General features: G+C 39.3%; 1 protein-coding gene and 1 pseudogene across 1 annotated transcript in view; both read left to right on the top strand.

Annotated features, from left to right (window-relative positions):
- Positions 1–7696: 7696 nt before the first annotated feature.
- Positions 7697–7844, top strand: LOC111766892 (U1 spliceosomal RNA; annotated as a pseudogene).
- Positions 7845–17080: 9236 nt separating this feature from the next.
- The window catches only part of MYLK4 (myosin light chain kinase family member 4), a 104854-nt gene continuing 98036 nt past the window's right edge, over positions 17081–23898 (top strand). The window contains exon 1 of the mRNA XM_058285170.2: positions 17081–17317. Coding sequence (XP_058141153.1) covers positions 17084–17317 — 234 coding nt within the window. The 5' untranslated portion in view covers positions 17081–17083. The remainder of the gene's footprint in view (positions 17318–23898) is intronic.

The raw sequence follows: 23898 nt of genomic DNA, 5'->3' as shown, positions 1-23898 counted from the left end.
CTAGGAATGTCTTAATCTCTTCCTTATTTTTTAAAGAAAATCTTGCCCTTGAATGTGCATATTCATGTCTTTCTTTAAATTTGGGGATTTTCTGCCATTTTTTCCTTTAATATTCCTTCTTCCCCTTTCTCTCTCTTCTTCTGGGATTCCCATAGTGCATATATTCATATGTTTGATTGTATTTACAGGTCTCCTAGACTCTGTTCACTTTTTAAAATTCTTTTTTTCTTTCTGCTCCTCAATCTTGAATGATTTCAGTTGTTTTGTCTTTGAGTTCACTGAATCTCTCTTCTGCCTTCTCCAATCTATCGTTGAAATCTTCTAGGGAATTTTTCATTTTAGTTATTGTGGACTTCAACTCTAGTAGTACTTTTTGGTTCCTTTTAAAATTTCTATCTTGGCTCTCTCTTTGTCAGGAGGAGTCCTCATCCACATCTTGGATGTGTACTTCTTGTTCTTTGGTCTCATTTCTCAATAAACTCTTTTTAATGGCCTAACTAAACTGGCATGTTCTTAAATTCTTTTATAAAACATCAAAAGGCCTCACTATTGGTCCCCTGAGAGCTAGCAGGTAGAACAACCAATTAGAACAATAAATAGCTGGGGCCTCCCCCCAGCATTAGGAAAGGGGAGGAGGAAAAGTCTTTAAAAAAACCTAACCCAGGGCCCCACGTGCATGTCTTACCCTGTAGCACACCTACACCCATGTCCGGGGTTGCATTCACTTTTTCTTTTCTTGTTTCTTAGTAAACTCTTTAATCCCTTGCACAAAATAATATAAAGTAAAATAAAGTAAAGTAAAATTTCTATATATTGTTGAGATTCCCATATTATTCTTTGATTGTTTTTCTCATATCCTTTATTTCTTTCTCCATGCTTTTCTTTATATTCTTGACCATTTTGAGGACTGTATTTTTTAAGTCTTTGTCTGGTATGTACAAAGTCTGGTCTTCTTCACTGATGTTTCTGGATATTTATCTTATTCCTTTGGATAGGCTATCATTTCCTGTTTCTTTGTTTGTTTTCTAATATTTTGTTTCACACTGTTAATTTTAACGTTTTGAACTTTTTACTCTGGGATTTAGTCCCTGAGGTTCTATTCTAAGTTTATATGCAGCTAGCTGATATGACAGATTTCCTTGAGTGCCAGGAGCCAACAAAAACAAACCAACCAAAGCAAAAAGCACCTTTCACATTCTTTGCAAATTGCTGTGCTTCGGTTGGTGGTTTCCTTCAGAGCTTAGCCCTCCTATCAAGAAGATCAGCCCAAGGTGAGTAAGCGCAGAGTCCTTCCTGCCTGGAACCTGCTTCTTGTCCCAGGCTTGTGCTTGCTGGTGGCCTTAGGAATCCCCCCATTTTTGAATGCCTCATCTACTGTCTTTGAAATAGACATTTACCCCCTCCTGGTGCTCAGTATTGTGTGTCTTAATGTAAGTAGTCCTTTGCCCCAAGCTGCTTCAACTAAATTATTTCTTACATTGCTTTGGCTTATCTGCGAGCTGCTTCTCTGCCTGCAGGACAAATTCTGGGAGGGTCACTGGGAGACAAGTTTCCTGGCTCAGACTTTCAGGCTTCTACAAGATTTATACTGGCATATAGGCACCCAATTATGAACAGTGGGATTACTCTGCTCCTTCTGGAACAGGGCCAGGGGCCCCCAGTGGAGCACAGACTGGCTCCGAAGCATGCTGGGGAACCCTGGGGGGAGGGGCGAGCAGGAGCACTGCAAGCTTTGCCTACTGTTTTCCAAATGCTCTTTCTTAATTTCGCCTTTGCCCAGCTACTACAGCCCCTTAATTATTTAGGAGTTTTGAGGAAGATGTTTCTGCCAACTTTTGCTAGTTGTTCAAAGGTTTTGTAGGGGGATGGCCCCTTAGAGTGTTTTATGCCACCCTCTTGGGTGACCTGTGGTGTTGAAAGCTACCTTTTCTTGATTCAGCACTCACCCATTTCTGCAACCCTTTAATTGTTTTCAGAGTTCTGAGGAAGATGACTTTGCCAGTTTTTGCTACTTGTTCAAAGACTCTGGAGGAATGTCACCCAGAAGCATCTTATGTCACCATCTTGGTTGACCAGAAGCCAAAAATGGAATTTTTATGTAATCTTCTACGCCAGGGCATCATGTTAAAGTTATTTAAAACAAAACCTCTAATGAGTTTCTGAGCCTATTGTTATGAGATGATTTTACAAAAGTAGGAATGACTTAAAAGAAGTAGAATTAGATAAAAGATAGTATTAAAAAAATGGAGAGAGCAAGCACAGGAGGCATTTTTTTTTCCAGTTAGTACTAGCTTTAAGGTATGTGTCCCTGGCAATTTTAAGAGGAATGAAACCTGATATTTTGATGGTTAAGCTCTTTTTCTAACTAGAAATGTTAGTCTCCAAAATAAGATTAATAGAAAAGCTAAAGAAAACTGCTTTAAGTAAAGTATCTTTATTCTTTGAGTGTCATATAATTTGAAATGTGCAAAAAAAATTGAGGATCATTAACTTTTATGGCCTTTAATTATCTGCCAGAGCAACCATCACAGGGTTTTTCATATAGCTCTACAAGGTCTTCTTTGAAAAGAGGTTGTATAGCTTCCCTCAAAATAGGTTTTAAGGAAAGTGTTAAGATTTGAAAATGTACTAAATTATATTTTTTCAAATCCAGCCCCCTGATGGCTCACTCATCTGTTTACGCATTGTTTTTGCTCATTGTTGTTTACTCTTTGTCTGCTCATTGTTGGTTTATTTTTTCTCTAGGAGGATCTGGGATCTGAGCCCAGGACTTTGCATGTGGGAGGCACTCAACTACTGAGCACAGCCACTCCCTGCCCATTATTTTTTGTTCATTATCTGATCATTGGTTTTTCTCATTGTCTGCTCTTTGTTTTTACTCCTTGTCTGCTCTTTTTTTTTTTCTTGATGTTTGCTCATTGTCTGCTCATTGTTTGTCTTCTTTAGGAGGCACCAGGAACCGAACCCAAGACCTCACATGTGGGAGGTGGGTGTTCAACTGCATGAGCTACATCCACCCCCCTACCTTATTTTTGTACACTTGTAGAAATATATGTACAGTAGTCACTCTTAACACATGCAAAAAATGTTTAATGACAACAAACTAGACAACAACTGAAGTTTCTTGAATGTCCTCTTTTTTAAAAAAATATGTTAGGCTTAATCTTTTTTTAGAAACAATTTGTGCTTATTATGGAGTATCTACTCATAGACAGTTATTGTTAATATTTTAGCACCTTTTCCAAGTCTTTTAAACCGTATTTCAAGGTTACACTGTATATTTATATGTAATTCCATATTTGCCCTTATTGTTATGGTTTATGTGTTTTCAAAAATATTTTTTGTTATGGGAAAGTATTCATTACGTAATATGGAATAAAAATGAAAGGATACAAAACATATGTATGGTATAATCCTATTTCTTTTTAATACATGTGCTTTTTAAAAAACATATTCTAAGTTGAATAAAAGGAAAAAGAAAAAGAAAAGGCAAAATTCTTCATATATGTATGTATGTTTTACTTCTATGGTCACATATATGAATAGAGTTGAGCTATTAGTATGTAACGTTATGTGAAAATGGCACTTGGACTTGGACTTCAAGAGTCTTGGTTTTGAGTTGGCCACAGTGTGACCTTGGGGAAGCTAATTAATTCCTCAGACTTAGTTTCCAAATCTGAAAGATAAATAATAATGCCTGCCTCACAGTTGGTTGTGAGACTTAAGTAAACTTAGAATGTGAAAATGTTTCATTGAGTGCCTGGCATACAGTAGGCCCTCGTGTTCTTTTTTTCCTCTTGAGTCCTAGCTCAGGGAACGTCTATCTGAAGTTCAAACTTTTCTCCACTAGATGGTGATGGTAGAAAAAGAAAGAAACAAACCATACCTTTCAAAATTCACCCCTCCTCTTATTTAGTGTTACTAACGAAATTTAAGCTTCCTCTTTTTATTTTTTTAAAATGTGTTTTATTAGAGCAGTTATAGGTTTACAGAAAATAGAGTTCTCTCCACACAGTTTTTCCTATTATTTACATTTTGCATTTGTTTGGTACCTTTGTTACAATTTTTGAAACAATGTAATTGCAGTTATTAACTACAGCCCGTAGATTAGTAGGGTTTGCTCTTTGTGTTATATAGATTTATGGATTTAAAAAAAATTTTTGTTATGGTAACATGTATACAAACTAAAATTTCCCATTTTAACTATTTTCAAGCTGTGATGTTCATTACAGTCATATTGTGCCACAATCACCACTATCCATTACCAAAACTTTTCCATCACCTCAAACAGAAACTCTATACCCATTAAGCATTAATTCCCCCATTCCTCACCCACTGCCCCCAGCAAATCGTATTCTAATTTCTGGCTCTGTGAATTAGCATTTTCTATTATTTCATATAAGTGTGTTCATACAGTATTTTCCTTAGCTTTCTTTTCAAATTGTCATAAATACTAATGATCTCTTTTATAAGGTCACAGGAAATGAGATCCCTGTAAAGCAATGAAACCTTTTTTCATACCTCACTGCTCAGTTGTTTTTAACAGACATTGGTTTACTTTGTACTTTGTAGCCATCTTCTCTATCCTTCTTCCCCAGGGTCAAAGTGGGGACAATATAGTTGGTAGATGACTCCTGTAGACTCTCTGTTCAATGACCCCAACTAGAAACTCAGTGTCTAAGCCCAGATTGTTGCCTCCTGGTATTATCAAACCTCTTGGCATCATCTTGCATCCTCACTAAAGCAATTTCATCCCTGAAGCTTTGTTGGACATTTGGGGTCCAGTTAATCCCATCATGACGTACATCCCTCCCTTCCTTAGTCACCATCCTAAAAGTTAGCCTCTAAGGTCATCTGTTTTGACTACTCCCCTTTCCCCTAACCCTTTCTTTTCCTGATTTGCCCTAGATCCTCTGGAATTTATGCCACATTTCTTATTAAGTTTATTCTAATACATTTTATATGTATTCTTGCTATTGTAAGGTGGATCATTTTATTATTCTATTTTCTTACTGGTGTTTAGTGGTATATAAGAAATGCATCAATTTTTGTAAAGTTACTCCATATTTGGTCTTTTTAATGAATTCTTTAGTTCTAAGAGATTTTCAAAGGATAATTTTGCCTCTTCCTTTCAAAACTACTGTTTTGTTTTCTTTCTGAATTGCATCGGCAAGTACTAGGTATTGATAAGTTATCAGAGAAAGCAAACCATTTTATCTTATGAAGTGAAATGTGAGATGGCACTAATGGCATTTAATATAATTCTACTTCAATCCCTGATTGAAAAACAACAATTCTCTGGTAAAATAGAGAAGTGTACCTCCTCAACATGATGTTTTTGTTTTGATTTGCTTTCTGTTTTTCCTCAAACCAGCAGCCATTGTTATGTTTCATGGTAAAAAGAAACTAGAGATGTTCTTCATTTTTTCTCTCATCCCCTGCCCCTGCACATCCTTCTCACCCTGGCGTAACTTTCCAGCCCCTGCAAGGTCTGGGCAACTGTTTACCCTTCAGCTTGGATACGACCTTGTTAGTGGTCCCTGAACCTCTGGCTGGCTTGGTGTCTTTTGCCATATGTGTATCTGACAGCCTGTCTATCCTTTGTTACGGTTGTCTTGAAGTATTGTAATTGCCAGTTGACTTGTCTGTTTCTACCCCTCCCTCCAAACGCTGCTAGAGCTTAGCATTTTTCCACCTTGTATCCCAGTGCCGAGCACCCCACCTGACATGTAATGGGCACTAAGGATGTGATAAAATGGAATCAGTTTGTGAAAACAGGCAGGCAGGCTTATAAGGCAGGCTTAATTATTATCTTCTAAGGTTCGTAATTTGGAGTCTTCTCTTTCTTCTTGAAAGACCACCCAAATGGGGCTTTTAGTTATGAAAATATTAGGTAAAACTTTTTCTTGACATGGAGATATTTAGATAACCCTTCTAAAAATGAAACAAACAAAACACTTTTTTTTTTTTGTAGAAGAAAGTAAAATTATTATTATGGATTGAACAGTGTTCCTTAAAAAGACATTTTCAATTCCTAACCTCAGGTCCAGTGAGTGTGACCCAATTTGGAAAAAGGATCTTTGAAGATGTTATTTGATAAGATGAGACCAAACTGGATCAGGGTAAACCCTAATCCAATATGACTGGTGTCCTTATAAGATGAGGAAATTCTACAGTAGAATACCAGTAAGTCCACTCTAATCCATATTTTATTCCTCCATCCCATGGACCCTGGGATGGTGATGTCCAATCCACCTATAAATCAGAGGGGCCTTAGATCCCACATGGTTGATGGATGCAATTCTCCTGCTTGCAGTTGTAGGCACTCTCGTTTCCCTGGTGTGGTGGTTGACCATCTTCACCTCCCTGTTAGCTGACCTGGGTAAGTCCAACAAACCGAGAGTAGGTGTTGCAACTCTGCTGAGGCTCAGGGCCCAACTGGCACATGGCCAGTCCAGAGATTCAAGTTTCCTGAGTATACACCAACCCCAGAGCCAACCACAGGTTCAGTAAAAGTGACAGAAGAGGCATGCGTAGTGAGGTCACATATGAGTCCAACTCTATCACACTTAGGAGCATAAATTCCAAATGTGATGTGGGGGCATTTTTGGGACTTAGAGTTGTCCTAACTGATATTGCAGGGACAGATGCTGGACATTATATATCCTGCCATAACCCATTGAATGGACTGGGAAAGAGTGTGAACTACAACGTAAACTATAATCCATGTGGTGCAGCAGTGCTCCAAAATTTATTCACTAAATGCAATGAATGTGCCACAATGATGAAAGAGGTTGTTGATGTGGGAGGAGTGGGGGTGTGGGGGGTGGTGTAGATGGAAATCTCTTATATTTTTCAATGTAACATTTTTTGTGATCTATGTATCTTTTAAAAAAACCCAGACAATTAAAAGAAAAAAAAAGATGAGGAAATTAGACACAGCGAAGACGGCCAGGTGACCGAGGCAGAGGTTGAGTTATGCCAGGAACCAGCTCATGGATCACAGCCACCACCAGAACCCCACAGACCTCTGAGGCAGCACGGCCTTGTTAACACCTTGATGTGGACCTCACCTGAGCTGTGTGACAATACATCTCTGCTGTTTCCAGCCCCCACTTCATTGCACTGTGTTACAGAGCCCCAGGAACCCGAGACAATAGTTAACCTGGCAGACTGGAGAGTTGCCCCTGCAAAGACGGACTCGGTTGCTGCGGGGAGAAAGGGGTTTTCACTTGAGGAAAGAAGAGAGCACGGGGGGCATGTCATGGTGTCTATTTCCTCTCTTCTCCATTGAACTAGACTTCAGCCCGTGACTAGGGAGCTGAAGTTCAGATGGTGAACATGGAGCACCGAGTAGAGAGGAGGCCAGAGTCCCTGGCTCTGCTCTGGCACCTGCGGATGGGCAGCTGAGGAGAGACACCTGCGATGGCACAGACCGTGGTCGGCGTCTTCAAGAAGGTCTGGAGCTGAGAACTTTACTAACGAGGGACAACAGGACCCTGAAGACGCAGCATGCTGACTGCTGCCAATGGAATGGTTCACAGCACATTTAAGCAACTCCGTGAGAACTTTGCAGAAATGCATAGGGAACACATTGGTTGCTGCTAGGGGACTGCTTGGAAGGTAGAATGGGAGCAGTGTGAGGGAGAATCTCAGAAACTTTGTTTAAAAAAAAAGGTATTAAAAATTAATGTGAATACTTGCCTGGCAGGGAAAATACCGTAATCATGAAGGTGGTTTTCCCATGGCGAGACTTACCCATTGCACTCCTGTGATTCCCCAAATGTGGGAAACTGGACGGTATAATTTGTGGGAGTGGTGGACTACGTTTGCACTTTCCCCTATAAGATAATAAAAATAATAATAATGTGAAGATCAACATTATTACTTTTCTTAAAAGATTTATTTTTTATTTCTCTCCCCTTCTCCGTCCCCCCTCCAGGTGACTGCTGTCCGTGTCCATTCGCTGTGTGTTCTTCTGTGTTTGCTTGTATTCTTGTCAGCAGCACTGGGAATCTGTGTTTCTTTTTGCTGTGTCATCCTGTTGTGTCAGTTCTCCGTGTGTGCGGCACTATTCCTGGGCAGGCTGCACTTTCTTTTGCGCTGGGCGGCTCTCCTTACGGGTGCACTCCTTGTGTGTGGGGCTCCCCTACGCGGGGGACACCCCTGCGTGGCACAGCACTCCTTGTGCACATCAGCACTGCGCATGGGCCAGCTCACCTCATGGGTCAGGAGGCCCTGGGTTTGAACCCTGGACCTCCCATGTGGTAGGCGGACGCTCTATCAGTTGAGCCAAATCTGCTTCCCAACATTATTAATTAATGAGAAGAGTTGTCAAAAATTAACTCTCCAAAAGAGAAAAAAAATGAAACTTGGCTTCTACCTTATACCACAGGCAAAAATTAATTCAATATAACTCGTCAGTCTCATTGTGAAAGTTAAAGCCATAAAGTGCCTCACAAGCCACATAGAAGAATATTTTCATGACTTTAGGATAGATGAAGGTTCCTTGGAGAGGCACAACAAGCACTACCATAAAAAAAAAAAGAGAAGATAAATTGGACTCCATCAAAACTTAAAGCTCTATTCGAAAGACATCTTTAGGAGCATGGAAAGACAAGCTAGAGAGCAATTTAAACCCCAACCAGAAGTATGAGAGAGTACCCCTCACGGGACTGTGCACGGGCTTCATTTACACTGAGATGTTCTCCATGTAAGCTGGGACTTAGAGTGTTTTTCACCGTTTTACAAGTTGCAATGGTCCTTTGGCACCAAACATTTTTCGAAACTTTTGAACATATAGGAGAAAACCTAACAACCTATTATGAGCCATTACAATTATTTTCTACCTAGAAAAATACAATTCTTTACCTTCCCTAGGAAGTCACACATCCCTGAAAGTTTGTGGAGTTTTCACCCATCTCCCTGTGAGTGGTTAACATGCTCCCAACTGCAGTTTTTTTCCCCTGTGGAAAAGTTTTCTCCTGAACCTTACCCTCTTGAAAAAAGCAAGCCAACTCTTGGTCAGAAGAGCATGACTTGGACTTGGCGCTTCTGTAATTTCATGCCTTGTTACTATCATCAGCTTCTTCTAGCTCCTGAAATTCACGTCCAGTTTTGAAGGTAGAAAAACATTCCCAGGAATATAATTATACATATACTCTGTCTCCATTTCTTAAAACTAGAAAATGATCATTCATCCTGTAGAATGGTACTTTTAAAAATTGGGCATGGATGGATGCTCTTAGACTTTCCCAATTGTTTAGAATGGATGCTCACAACAGTACCATAAATTTTACCTTGTAGGAAGCATACTGGGTTTTATTTCACATTTAGGATTCATTCAGTAAAGGATTGCTGAGTTCATACTGATACTAAAAGGGGGAGCAGTCAGCATGGGGATGGAGAGCTCTTCTTAATAGAAAAATAGAAATAAATGTAGATGAAATGATAGAATTAGAAAAGTCATCATTTAACCATCACTGTTGTAATAATTGATTCAGGCAAGAATGGATACGAAAACATGGGGTAATGGATTTTTGGGAGACAGGCTACCCAAAAATTACTTAGTAATTACTAAGAGAGAAAGGATAACTTAATGGAAGAGAAAGCAGGCAGACAGCACTTTAATTAGATCATTAAACTTACAATCTCTATTAATGACACAAACTTACATCATGTGTCTCCTGCTGTGATGTTCTGAGAAAGACACATCATTTATGCAGTTTTAAAAAATATATTTATTTATTTTTACAAGATACATAGACCACACAACACTTACGTAGTTTTCATGCCCAAGTGTTTTAACCTGATTCCAAGTATGAAGAAACAAACAGGCATTCAAATTGAGAGACGTTTTATAAGACAATCGGTCTGGACCCTTCAAAAATATCAATATCATGAAGGATTAAAAAAAAAAAGGCTACTATCCCCCAAATATTTAAAAGGAGACTAAAAAGATATGATAACTAACTGCAATTTGTGATTGTTGATTGGATCCTGCCATGTAAGGAGACTTGTGCTAATGGTTGCAGAGTAAAGTTTCATGATATCTGGAACTTACTTTCAGAAATGAGAGAAAGACAGCAAATGTGGAAAGTGTTAACATTTGGTGTAACTTGGTGAAGGATATATGGATATTCATTATACATATACAAACTTTGGAAATTTATTTGTGAATAGGATTTGCATAATGTACTTTGTTGACATTGAAAGAGTACAGGTGCTGGGGGTTTTTGGTCTTTTTTTGCCCGTTTTCTGCTTGTTTTTTCTTTAGGAGCCACCAGGAACTGCACTGGGAACCCTCATGTGAGAGACAGGTGCTCAACTGCTTGAGCCACATCCATTCGCCCTGCAGATGCTGTTTTCTAAACAATTCCTTAACTCTCATATGGATTTACATTTTATATGAAAGCATAAAAGGAAGCAATTATATGAATCATTTGTGCCACCGTTATAGAAGTAATGAACTGAAACATTATTCAATATTTCTGAAAGAGATTAATTTTTAAGTGATCCTATCCATATTTTTACCTTGTTTTTAAGCCCTTTTTTGTTTGTTGTTTAATTTTTATTTTTAAGTAATTTCAAACTTACAGGAAAGTTGCAAAAATAATACGAAACCAATACAGAGAACTAAAATATACCCCCTACCCAGATACTCAGATTTATCAGGTTTTAATATTTGGCCACATTTGTTATGATATAACATATCATTCTCTCTCTCTCTCTGATTTCTAAACATTTCTGAGTAGGTTCATGATGCTTGAACACTTAATACTTCCATGTATTATTTCCTAAGAACAAGGATATGCACTTATATAACCCTATTAAGTACTGTTATCAAGTTCAAAAATTAAATATTGATATAAAGCTTACTTCAAGTTTTTCATATATCCCAATAATTTCCTTTTGGTTAAGCACTTTTATTTTAGTTTTAATTTTATCCTACAAAATTTGGCTAGTTATTCGCTGTCACTTGGAAATTTTGAGAGGCTGTTATCAAACTGGATCATAAACAAGTCGGGACATTTTGTAACATTATTATCCATTCATCCAGAGTATACACTCAGTGGCTCTAACTTTCATCACATAGTTGTGCAGTGATTGCCTTAGTAAAATTTTGGACATTGTCCTTAGTCCCAAAGAAAAAAATCCCATATCCCCCCTATTATTGACCCTTAGCATTGATATAGTACTTTCTTGGTATTGATGCAAGAATATTACAATACTGCTGTTAACTGTAGTCCATAAGTTACAGTAATTGTATTTTTTCCATGCATAGCCATATTCTTACCATTTTGTATTAGTGACGTTCATTTGTTCTTGTTCCTAGAAGAACATTCTTCTATTTGTACTATTAACCGCAGTCCTCATCCACCACCAGGTTCGCTGTGCTATTCAGTCCCTAGATTATTCTCCAGCCTTCTTTTTAACATGCTTATTTTTATTAATCATATTATTGGATTTTCTTTGTTTAATGCTTTATTGAAGTATACTTCATATATCCTAAAATTCATCCATTTTCAGTAACCTTTAGTAAATTTAATAAGATGTACTTCCATCAGCAATCCGGTTTTGAACATTCTCATTACCCCTGCTCCCAGCCTCAGGCAACCACTAATCTATTTGCTGTCTGTATAGATTTGTCTTTTCTGGCTATTTCATATAAATGGATTTATACAGTATGTGGCCTAATGCCCTAAATAATTTTCTTTTTTCCCCCCGCTTAGCATAACTTTTCTGCTTATCCATGTTGTTACAGACATTGGATTTTCATTCCTTTTTGTTGCTATTATCCCATTTTTATGGGAATATCACATTATGGTTTTCCATGCACCAAACCAATTGATGGACATTTGAGTTGTTTCCAGTTTAGGGTATTGTGAGTAATATTATGAAATGTGCAAAACTTTGTGTGTACATCTATTCTCATGTGAGTTGATATCTAGGGAAGAATTGCTAGGTCAGGTAGGAAATTTATATTCAACCTTTTTAAGAAAAATATTTAATATTTTATTAACCAAAAAAGAAGCCAGGAGAGAAGAATCAGAATTTTAAAAATACATGAAATAAATTTAAAATAACACATAAATAATGATTTTCAATATAACAGGACCAAATACTCCCATTTAAAACCATGGTACTTAAAAACATTAAAACATAAGACCCAACTATATGATACATATAAGAAATAGGTGAATAAGAAAGGATGTGCAAATATAATGTACCTGTAAATATAAGCCTTTAAATACTACTGTGCAAAGTGATACTATTAGGAATAGTAGACTTCCGTGTCCAGAGATATGAAGGAAAGTATAAAATAAAAATAGAGCTAATTTTTAAAAAATTTTTAAAAAAAATTTAAAAATCATGAACAGTTTCAAAACATATAAAACAATTTGACAGAATCTAATGGACTAATCATTTCAAATAATAATTACATTAATATAATTGTCAGGGATAATGTTATAATTTTGTTGAGCTATAGGACAAAGTAGTCCTGTTTCCTTTCTGTGTCTTACTCCTGACCTTCTATATATTTAACTTTTTAAGACACTGCCAAATTGTTTTCCAAATCATTTGCACCATTTTACATTCCTATCAACAGTGTATGATGAAGACTTTAGTTTTTCTACATCCTCACCAAACTTTGTAATTGCTTATCTTTTTGATTTGAGTGGGCATGGAATGCTATTGTGATTTTAACTGACATTTCCTTAGTGAATTGTTTTGAGCATTTCTATATGCTCATTAGCCATTTGTATATCTTCTTTGATGAGATGTCTACTCAAATCATTCATCCATTTAAAAAAATTGAATTGTTTGCCATCATATTACTGAGCTGTAAGAGTTTATTTTACATTTTGGATACAAGTCCTTTATCAAATATGTGATTGAAGGTATCGTCTTCTAGTCTGTAGCCTGTCTTTTCTTTTTCTGGATGGTGTCTTTTGAGGAGCAAAACTTCTAAATTTTGATGAAGTATAATTTACCCATATATGCTTTTATGAATCATACCCAGTAGTGCTTTTTGAAAGGGAGAAAATTCAGTTGTGATGTGGATATCAAAGAAGCAGTAGCCTTTAGTTTTCATCTTCATATTTGTAAAGGTTGCTCAACTTTTGTACACAAACGTTCAAGAGGCCATGTTGTTCTGGAAATGTTCAGAATGCTGTGTACCCAGAGAAGCTATCAGTGTTATCCAAGCTGGCTTGCTGGGGGAACCAGTAGACGACGTTTTGGCAATGCATGCTTTGTGTAGTTGTTCTGACAGCACAGCCTCAAACTCAGCTAACGGAAATAGGCCTTGAAATGAATTACAATTTCCATGGCTCTGTGGAATGCTGCTTTCCTGAGATCAGTATTATTATTTTTTAAGATGTGTAACTCCAAAATATCAGGGAAGTCTTGGAAATGTAAAGCTCGTCCTGCTTCTAACCTCCCTGCAAAATTTTCTAGGCATAAAGGCCTCTCTCTTTAAGAGTGTGGACTGAGGGAGTATGTATGCATTACCTATTTTTGTGGTTAAGTGGTAAACCTGGCTCCTTGTCCTCTATACCATCAGAAACTGTGTGACGTAGCATGTCAACTGTGTGACAACTGGACTGCTCTGGTTACCTAATTTTAGAAGATGTAGCATGGGTTCTTTTTATTGGCTTTTCTTTTTAGGACAAAGGTCATTCTCTCTAGAAATTAATCAACAAATATTTTTTGAATCCATATTGTTTGTGGAAGTATCTATATGATCTCCAATCCGGATTTCTCTCCTGAACTCCAGATTTCTATATCCACTACCTATTTAACTTGAATGACTGATGGACTTGTCAAAACTGAGCTCCTGACCTTCCTCCCTCCAATTTTCTCCATCTCAATTAACATCAACTCTGTCGTTCAAGTGCTGGGGAGAAAAGATTAAAGACTACCATTTTTATTTTACACCCATATCCAACCCACCAACAAATCCTATTGACTTTAAATGTAATTGGAAATCCTGGAACAGGAAAATGACTTTAGGGGAAAACTAGTGAAATTCAAGTAAATTATGGAGTTTTGTTAATAATGATGGATCAATATATGTTCATTATTTGTGACAAATGTACCGCTACTAATGTAAGATATTAATAATAGGGGAAACTGAGTGTGGGGTATATGGGAACTCTGTACTATCTTTGTACCTTTTCTGTAAATCTAAAACTACTACTCTAAAATACAAATTTTATTTTAAAAAATAAGCACAGGAGCAGCTCATGCTAGTCTCTGTTTCCAAGGCCTGTGGTTGGTTTCTTGGAGCAGACAGGATGGAAAGTCTGATTTTGTTGTTTTGGTAGTATGGGTAAAGGATGTGGTCGAGTCCACAGAGGGCCATACACATTGTTTTTATTTGGAGGGGACATTTGTCATCTTATCAATAATTTTTCACTATTTGCATGAAGAAAAATTGGTAACCTCCAAGCAGTTCAGTCTTTTCAAAATAATTTTGTCAGAAAACTTACCTTTAACAAATACATAGTTTTGCTTAGTTACTCATCCTGAAGAACAGAGTTCTCTAATCCTAGAAAAATATCAGTTCAGTTTTTTAAGATTGTTCTGTAGTTCTTTATGTGCTACTTAAAATGGGGGAAAAAATGGATTTAAAAAATTTAAATGGAATACATGCATTTGAATAAAAAGATAAGTACTTTGTTTTCTGAAAAAAGCAAGAAAGCACTAAAAGCTGGGGTTGGGGTGGGGAGTATGGGGTTCAGCAAAGGCTCCAAAGAAAACTTGAAAATTGGATGGGGCTTTGAAATATTATAGGATTGCCTATAATATCACTTACCTGTTGCCGGGCAATCAAGTTTTCATGCCACTGAAATAAACCTAGGAATATCCTTCTATTACAATCAGGCAGGCAGATTGTTTCCACAGTCTCTTTCGTTGGTCTGTGGCAGAAAGCTAGAAGGAAATTCACTGTATTGCTTGTAAGGAGAGCTTATGAAAACTCATCCCTGCTCTTTGTACCTCTTTGGATGCCTGTGTCTTCCACATTTAAACAGAGACATCGCAGATGCCTTCAAGGATTGAGAAAATCAAAACACAATTGCTTCAGTGCTTTTAAAAGACCTCTCACATTCCAACTGGATCTCTTCAAAGCATAAGATGGGCAAATGAGGGTGGCTGAGGGGTTCCCATCCCCATACTTCTCCTTGATGGGAACGAGCCCTTAATTAATCATTAATTTGAAAGACCGGAGGAGAGCTAGGTATCAGGACATGAAAGACAAATCTGCCTTTGAATTCTGAGATGGCTGCCATACTGATGAGAGGGAAAGGTGGAGGCAGTATTTCATCCAAAATTCTCTAGTTATTCCTCTCCTTACCTGACCTCTGAAATGGAGCCATTGGCCTTGAAAAGCCTAGTGTCTAAAATTAATATTCTTCCCCATCTGACTAAGAAGGAACAGCTGAGCAACATGAGACCAAGGACCATATTAGTTTAAACAGGGGCTCAAAGAGGCATTTGAGAGAGAGACTTCTTTTCGTAACGGGGACATGTCTTTTCAGAAGACTTCTACTTGACTGAGAGCAAAGACTTTTACCAGAGAATTCTGTAGTCATTTTGAATTCTGCAAAATTTCCCTTTATCCGTGGAAGGTATATTCTACACAAACTCTATGATGTCCTCCTATAAATGGTAATTACTCTATTTTTTTTATTGTTATAACCTCTCAAGTCTCCTCTTTCTCTGTGTTGCCTTAAATTAGAAAGTTGTGCCAAACTTCAGACAGAATTTAACATTCAGTATTTATTTGCAGAGTTATTAGAGCTTAGACCTAAACGTTTGTTTTAAATTGTTAATTTTTACCTGACTTCCTAATACAATTTGAGGACTATCTGCCATTAGATATTATATTTTAGTCATAGTTTGCCTTAGAAATAGCCATGCCTCTGTTTCCTTATTTTAATAAAGATTTTTTTTTCCAGGGCAATTTGAAAGAATGGTAAGCCATAGAGCTCTGGTTGATAAAAGTCGATTTTGGTTTGTTAGAGTCCAAGCTTTTTGTGTGGCTAGGTAGAATTTCGTAGAGCATTGGATTTTAAACACTTTGGACTCAAGAGTATCCTTTTACTCCGTACGAGTTGAGAAAACCTGGTGGAGCTTTTTAAGTGGAGAAAAAACTGGAAGAAGTGATTTTTAGAAAACCTCCAGCAGGGGGCCTCAGGACTCGTCCTTGGGAACACAGGTTTAAATCTCTCTCCCTCTCCCTCTTTCTCTCTTCCCCTTTCCCCATCTGCTACCTCTTTTCCTCTCTCCTATGTGATCAAGTGATGTGTAGATACCTCCATATACGTCTCTAGTACCAGAGCCTTCTCTAATTTGTGGGGAAAGCGTTTCAAAGAAAGCACAAGAACTCTCAACTACTCACCACCCAGGCTTTAACGAAAGCACAGAGAAGGGTGTTTGGGCACATTTTCTAGGTGAGAGGGCTGTCAGGAAACACATTTCTTTTCTAAAATAAAAGCCAAGCATTTTAAGGTAAAGGCAGAGAAGAGCTCTGGAACCATTTGGTGAGACAACTCCCAAGAGGGAGGCAAAATTCCAAGGGGCAGCAGGTGAGACCCTTGCCCAGCGAGCCCCTCCCTCTGTGTCCGCAAGCGCATTCCTCAGAGACGCCTGTGCCTCTGCGTGGAGCAAACCCTGTAATCCCAACTAAACTCAAATAAGCTTTCCATCCTACATTAAAACTGGCCGCACACATAAATCTTGTTTTGTGAAATGAAGGACATATTTATTAATAGTTGCTGAATGAAACTTAAGATTGCTTCTTACCATCTGCTTTTGTAGGAATAAAAAAAAAAAAATGAAACAAGGAAACACCTTTTTTCCTTGGAAAGTTCCAGGATTTGAAACTGGATATTAATATTCTTGTATTTCTTGTCCTAATTTTTCATTCTTTCACCAGTTTAAATGAAAGAGACTCCAAAATTCTCATTGGTCCTTTTCCCCCAAAAGTCAAATATGTAAACAAGTGACAAGTCCTTTTTTTGTTTCCTTTTTTTCCAGCCAAGGGAAGGGGGCACTCAAAAGTCACAGTTGCATCATGATTTACAAATCAGAGGCAGAGAGAGGCGAAAGCCACGCTCCAGACAGTAACTTAATCGGACTCGCCACCAAGATGCTGAAAGTGAATAGGTTGGGAGAAATAAACACGCGGTACAGCGGTAACCGGATGGAGGAAATGGCCTTTTTCCAGTGTATGGAAAAGGTCGAGAAAATGAAGTGTTTTCTGGAAGAAAACTCTGGTGAACAGGATTCAGGATCTGGAAGCAATGAGGTAATTATGTGCTAATTTAGTCTCCTAGAAAGTACTGCATTATCTCTTCTTTTACTGTGCAGCCATTTATTAGTCTCTTTTCAAATGCTATTTCGTCAAGGAAGTATTTTTTACTCCTTGATATTTTTCCTTAATAAGAGCTCTGTTTTATTAAGGAAAGTTTATGAAGAGGAAAATGTCCATTTTGTTTCCCTTAAAAGCTGTGTAAAGTCTGCAGCTGAGTTCGGTGAATCAGTAGGCCTTTGATTAGGGACTGAGAACTGATGAAAGCGAACGCCTGCAGGCTCACCTTTAAAGAGAATCATTTAAAATGATGGATTTGGTCTTGAAAGTCCAAGAGGTGTGGCGAGGGGCAAAATTTTGCTGCAGAAGAAGTTTCTAATTTTCTCCAGACCTTGAGCTCTGTGAGGGGCCGTTGGCAGGGTTGTTAACCGAGAAGCCCGTGTGGAGAAGGGTCGTAATGGCACTAGTGGGCACAGGGGCCCCGAGTCTGGTTCTAGCTCCCGGGGCTTGGGACGATAGTAGCGCCTGCCTCCTAGGGTTGCTGTGGAAATTAAGTGATTTTGTGCATAAAGCTCCTGGCATAGTGACTGCCGCATCATGAGCAGGTAAGGGCAAGCCATTGTCGTCAGTCTTCATCCACTGAGCCCCTGCCTTAGCTCGGTTTATCTCCACTCACCCGTCTGTGGAAGGGGAGCTCCTGGCCCAGTGTTGGGCCCTGCAGCATTTTGTCCCTGCCTTTATTCTAGCACACGTCACGTCCTGTCTGTCACCTTTGCCTGGACAGTGGTCCTCAGGAGAGACCCCAGGCAACCCACCCAAGCCTTGTCAGTTGCTTTCCCAGGCGCTGGCACCTCCAGAGGTACCAGAAATGCTTGTTGAAGGAGCAGATCTGTTTAAGGGAGTGGAAAGATCTCTTTAAGGTCTAGTTGAGAGAAAGATAGGAGATTGATTTTCGTGTGCAGACATTTCTATCTCACGAATTTCTACAAGTTTCCAGGAAAAAATAAGTTAACAGTGAGTTCCAACTGTAGGTATAAAGAAAGCATCTAGGGTGCAGCCCCGGCCGAAGCCCCAGCCTTTGCGTCGCTGTCCTGCTCTATTTGGATTCTCAAGTCATTGTCAACATAAAGACAGTCATGCTAGTAATAACAATGAAAAGCAATAAATGGCAATACAATAGAAAATATATTTTATAATAAAATAATAGACACATTTATTAAATGTTATTTATATTATATTCATGTAACAACATTTATACATTATTTTTAATAAATATTAAATATAGTATACTGAAAAAATAAAGGTAATGAAACCAAAACTTGTTTGCCCCTGTGTAATATCTGTAATTGTATCCAGGGCTTTTGCTAACTCTTTTTAAGCCTTTTGACATGTTACAATAGGATAATATTCCTAACGTTTTCTCCTTTTTCAGATGTAGGAGTATAAAAGATGCAGTGGTTGCACATATCCCCACTTAAAAGCCAGGAAATCCTCATGAGAAAAGATTTACAGTAGAAGATTACCAAATTTTGATGCTAATTATTGTGCCTATAGTTTGCTTTCTGAGTGTCAGCTTCATAACTTTTCACATACAACGGAATTGGGCCATCTCCCTATTTGGGATAAACACTGTTTTTAGCATCATTTTACATTCTTGTCCTCCTTCTTTATACTGGTTTCGAGCTTGATTTAAATGAAAAGAAAAATCTAGTGACTTCTACTAAAATAACTTCTAAAGGAAACCCACATTAAAGAAAAAAAAGGAAGCCGAGCATATAAACCGAAACTTAGCTTGGCTTTCGGTTTCTGCTTTTTGTCCTAGTATAAGTAATGATAGTGCCCCCTTGTAGTCCCAAAATATTCAGGTTAATATGACAAATTACAGGGCTGCTCTGCTAAAGCCATGTAACATTCCCATTTCAAGATTGCCATCAGGAAAAGAAACGATGAGAAGAAGGCGAAAGCCTTGTAAGAGGGTGATCAGGTTGAAAACCCACTGAGCAGCCCCAGGGGATCTCTGCAGTTCCCGGACCAGGAGAAGGCTCCGCAACGTGGACAGGAGAAGCACAGCCCCAGCCAAGCAGGAGCTGTGGCTAATTCCATCCAAACTGCTCGTCACACAGGATCATCTTTGCCGGGTTCAGGAGGGACGTAGAAGCAGAAAAGGAAAGAAAAACAGATGTGATTATGGTTCCTTTCCTAACTAGAATTACGTTTTTGTCTGAGCCACGAAATTAAATGCTTTATGAAGAATGAGGAGAAAAGCTGTGTTGCTCTCACGACAGCCAAGCAGAAGGTGAGCTCAGCGGAACAAGGATGAAATAAAACTGGGGGCTCCAGAGCATTCTTTCTGGGTGCCTCGGTCCTGTGCGAGCCCTTGAAGGGTCTCAGGAAGAGAGCTGGTGGGAGCAAGGGGGTGACTCCACTACCTGTGGCAGAAATCCCCCCTCAGCTGTGCATTTTCCAGGTTAATTTGTACCATGGGCTCCAAAGGGAAAGCTGTGCTCCTTTCCCTCTCCTTAAATATTGCTCCTTCCTTCCTTCCTTCCTTCCTTCCTTCCTTCCTTCCTTCCTTCCTTCCTTCCTTCCTTCCTTCCTTCCTTCCTTCCTTCCTTCCTTCCTTCCTTCCTTCCTTCCTTCCTTCCTTCCTTCCTTCCTTCCTTCCTTCCTTCCTTCCTTCCTTCCTTCCTTCCTTCCTTCCTTCCTTCCTTCCTTCCTCCCTCCCTCCCTCCCTCCCTCCCTCCCTCCCTCCCTCCCTCCCTCCTTTTTCTTTTACTTTCTCTTTTTTTTGTGTGAAGGTTTTTTAACAATTAAACTTTTAAATGTTTTAGTAGTGTTAATGCATACCCACTGATAAAAGATTTCATGCAGTTTAGGACCTCACAGTTTTACTGAGCGACACCTACATTTGGCAGCGTCCTCTTCAGAAAGTAGAAGGGAGCGCCACCAAGAGGATGGGCAAGGGGCAGTTCTGACAGCGCCACTGGGGAGGCAAGTGAGGAAATGTTGCGATTGGCTGACACTGTTTCCATTTTACAGAGGAGGTCTTACCAAGTGGGGAGCAGATGTACCTCGCTTAGTACGGTAGGCTTGTCCGTTCATATAAGCTCTCCCATCTGGACTGAAACTAGTTCTAGCACCAGATGTCGCTTATGAGTGATCCTGTAGTGTGTGTTCCTTTTTTTTTTTTTTCCGGAAACCCCCACAGGCCGTTATTTTTAACCTCTGGAAAAGCCTTCTCCAAAAGGGGTCTTCTCCAGGCAATGCCCAATGTAGGGGGCCATTTTATTTTACTTTCCACTATATATAAAAACGGGCATCCCCCACCAACTCCTCACAGCCCACCTTTCTGGGGATTAGCCAGGTGGATCTACTTTTTTTTTTTTTAAGATTTATTTTTTTATTTATTCCTCCCCTCCCCCCCCCCCCCCAGTTGTCTGCTCTCTGTGTTCATCGCTGTGTGTTCTTCTGTGTCCGCTTGCATTCTTGTCAGCAGCATCGGGAATCTGTGTCTCTTTTTTGTTGTGTCAGCTTGCTGTGTCTCCTCTCCATATGTGTGGCTCCACTCCTGGCTGGGCTGCGCTTTTTTTCACATGGGGCGCACTCCTTGCATGTGGGGCTCCCCTATGTGGGGGACACCCCTGCATGGCAGGGCACTCCTTGTGAGCATCAGCACTGTGCGTGGGCCAGCTCACCACATGGGTCAGGAGACCCTAGGGTTTGAACCCTGGACTTCCCATGCGATAGGCAGATGCTCTATCAATTGAGCCAAATCTGCTTCCCAGGTGGATCTACTTTAAATGCGACTTTTTAGTTAAACAAGGGTTTGTGTGGACTGACGAAATTATGCCACAGATAATCCAGTAGATAATCAAGCCCATCCTCTGTTGGTTCTGATTCTTGTCAAGGGCTGGGAAACATTATTTTTAATAACCAGAACAAGGGATTCTTATTAGGCAAGTCTGGGAGACATCCTTCTTTCCAGCTACTGTTCTGAAAACCAGCATTCCTAGAGGAGGGGCATTTCTGACAATGGAACAGACAATGGATTAGGGGTAATGGATATAAAGGGCAGAGGAGTTGTTTTGTTGAAAGTGAATAAGGAATGATGGGAGCGATAAAATGTGCTGGAGAGAAGAAATGAAGTAGGTCGGAACTTGAATTTCTTTTGAGATCTCCATTTTCCCAATGGGTTCATATGGTCTTTTTTAAAAAAGATTTATTTTATTTATCCCCACCCCCTCCCCCCTCGTTGTTTTGCGCTTGCTGTCTGCTCTCTGCATCTGTTTGTTGTGTGCTCATCTTCTTTCCAGGAGACACAAGGAACCAAACCTGGGACCTCCCATGTGTTAGGCGGGTGTCCAATGGCTTGAGCCGCATCCACTTCCCTCATACCTTCTTCAGCAATAGACCAGGAAGAAATTTCAGAGGCGCAATTTCAGTCAGAAATGAAAGGAGTAACTGAAAGTGTTCTGAGGAGATTTTCCTGTTCATTGATTTCCAGAGGACCCAGAAGACGAAATGCTTTTCCTGGGTAAATTTGAAGCCATCAGCTGACTATAATAGTTTCCGTGAATTTGATTATTTTTCACATACCTTTTTTCATCAAGTTTTGTGAAATAATTTTTGTAAGCAGACAGTGTCTTTAAGGCTGAAATAGTGCAAGGTTGGAACACCAACATTTTTAGGAAGAATGACTTTCTTGGTAACAAACTGCTCCACAGTGTTAGAAACTGGATGTTTCAGGAGTTAAGTATTGTTAGGATATTTTGAGCAAAAGACTGAGAATATTGTGTCTACGTAAGCTCCCAAAGAGCACCCTTCGCAATAGGTCTAGGCTCCGTTTTGAAAGCCGGGGTCTCTGGCTTCAGTTCTGCAGGCTGGCCGAGCGGCGTGACAGGCAGTGCCATACATCTCATTCGGCTTTTTATTTGTAAATGGGGAAAGGCCCAGAGGTGTCAGCGATAAATTCCCGCCTCTCTCCTTCCCTGTGGTGCAGGGACACCTGCAAAGCTCTTGGCCATGGGCCAAGGCCCTGGTGTGGGAGCCCTTCTTTCCCCGGGTAGTGAGTGCCAGGGGAGCCGGCCACTTGGCTGTGGGGGACGAGAGTCCCTTCCAGCAGCTCGGATGTCTTCGGGTATGCAGACAGAGCTAGAGTAAAGCGTCTCCATCTTCTGCTTGGCCCGCAGCAATCTTTCCAATGTCACTCTCTTCTCTCCAGGGACTGGGGGAAAATGCTCATCTTCATTTTCTCCACTTATTCCCTTTTCTCTCTTATCCTTGTCTCTCGTGAGAGCCTTAGCACTGCTATTCATAGTAGAAACACTCACTGCAGGGCACTGAAAGGAATTTACTCTGAATTTTAGACCCTCTGGTGACCTATCAGCTTTGCTTGAGAAGCTTGAAGTATGGTTCCTTGGTGGAAGAGCCTTTAACTGCTACCGGGGGCGGGGGAGTGGGCTGGGGTAGGAGGTACTTGTATTTGTTAAACTAAATTTGGTAAAGCTCAGATTCTCTTTCTTTTCCTGCCCTTCACCAAGTTTTTCTGTTTCATTTATTTTTCCCTCCTCTGAATTTATTCCTTTCACTGAATTTGTTTTTTTAACTATCTTCTTTCTTTTCCTGTACTTAATTTTTTTCTTGAATTTATTCAATGTCACATATTTATTTTTCTTATTTATTTAATGTCCACCTTTCAAATTTTTCTATGATTCTTTTTATTCTGTTTTCTAACCATGTTTCTCCTCTTGTATTCTTTTTTTAAAAATTCTATTGTATTCTAAAGGGTATTCAAAATCACCTAACTAGTATAGAATTTTAAGTTTTAAGCAGATAACCATATACCATAGTAAACTAAATCTAAACATATGAAATTTAGTGCTGAAATCCGCTAAAAATTAAAATTTAATCTGACTCATGTGTGCTGAGCCCCATGGCTACTGTGCATATACCATTATGTTATAAATGATAAACAGCTCTCATAAGTATAATTAGTTTTTTCTTCTGCTGGTTCTTTAGTCCTTGTATAAATAGCCCTAGTGTCGTGTTTCCCTCAGCTCTCATTTACTGTTTAATAAATCACCCACCCACACACACAACACATGGCTACTTGCTTTAATGAAAGACGAACGTGCCACCTGATGTTCAAGACAGCCAGAGTTCCATTCTCCATTCAGTTCTGCCTGTCTGCTCTTCCCCGCTTACTAGTATACACATCCCTACTTTTCATGGCCCAAGATTACTGTTCCCTCTCAGTTTTCTCCACCCCGTGATAGTTGTCCCTTATCCACAAGGGACAGTCCCAAGTGTAAAAGAATGTGGGTGAAAATATGTCAACATCTGCCACTACGACATAGCAAGGCTTATAAGACCTCTTGTACGTGAATTCTTGCTGAATTTACCCTAAACCTCTTTGACTTATGTTCAAAAGTCCTTTTTAGCAGTTTAAAAAAAAACAAACTTCATTTTTAGAGCAGTTTTAGAGCAATTTTTCTGTTTAATAAATGCGCAGAAAGCAGAGTTCCCATATACCTCTCTCCGGGACACACAGTTCCCCTATTATTGACATCTTCCATTAG

Source organism: Dasypus novemcinctus, chromosome 22 (assembly GCF_030445035.2).
Source record: "Dasypus novemcinctus isolate mDasNov1 chromosome 22, mDasNov1.1.hap2, whole genome shotgun sequence".
In the NCBI taxonomy this organism is placed as follows: domain Eukaryota; kingdom Metazoa; phylum Chordata; class Mammalia; order Cingulata; family Dasypodidae; genus Dasypus; species Dasypus novemcinctus.
This window is presented reverse-complemented; position numbering and strand designations above follow the sequence as displayed.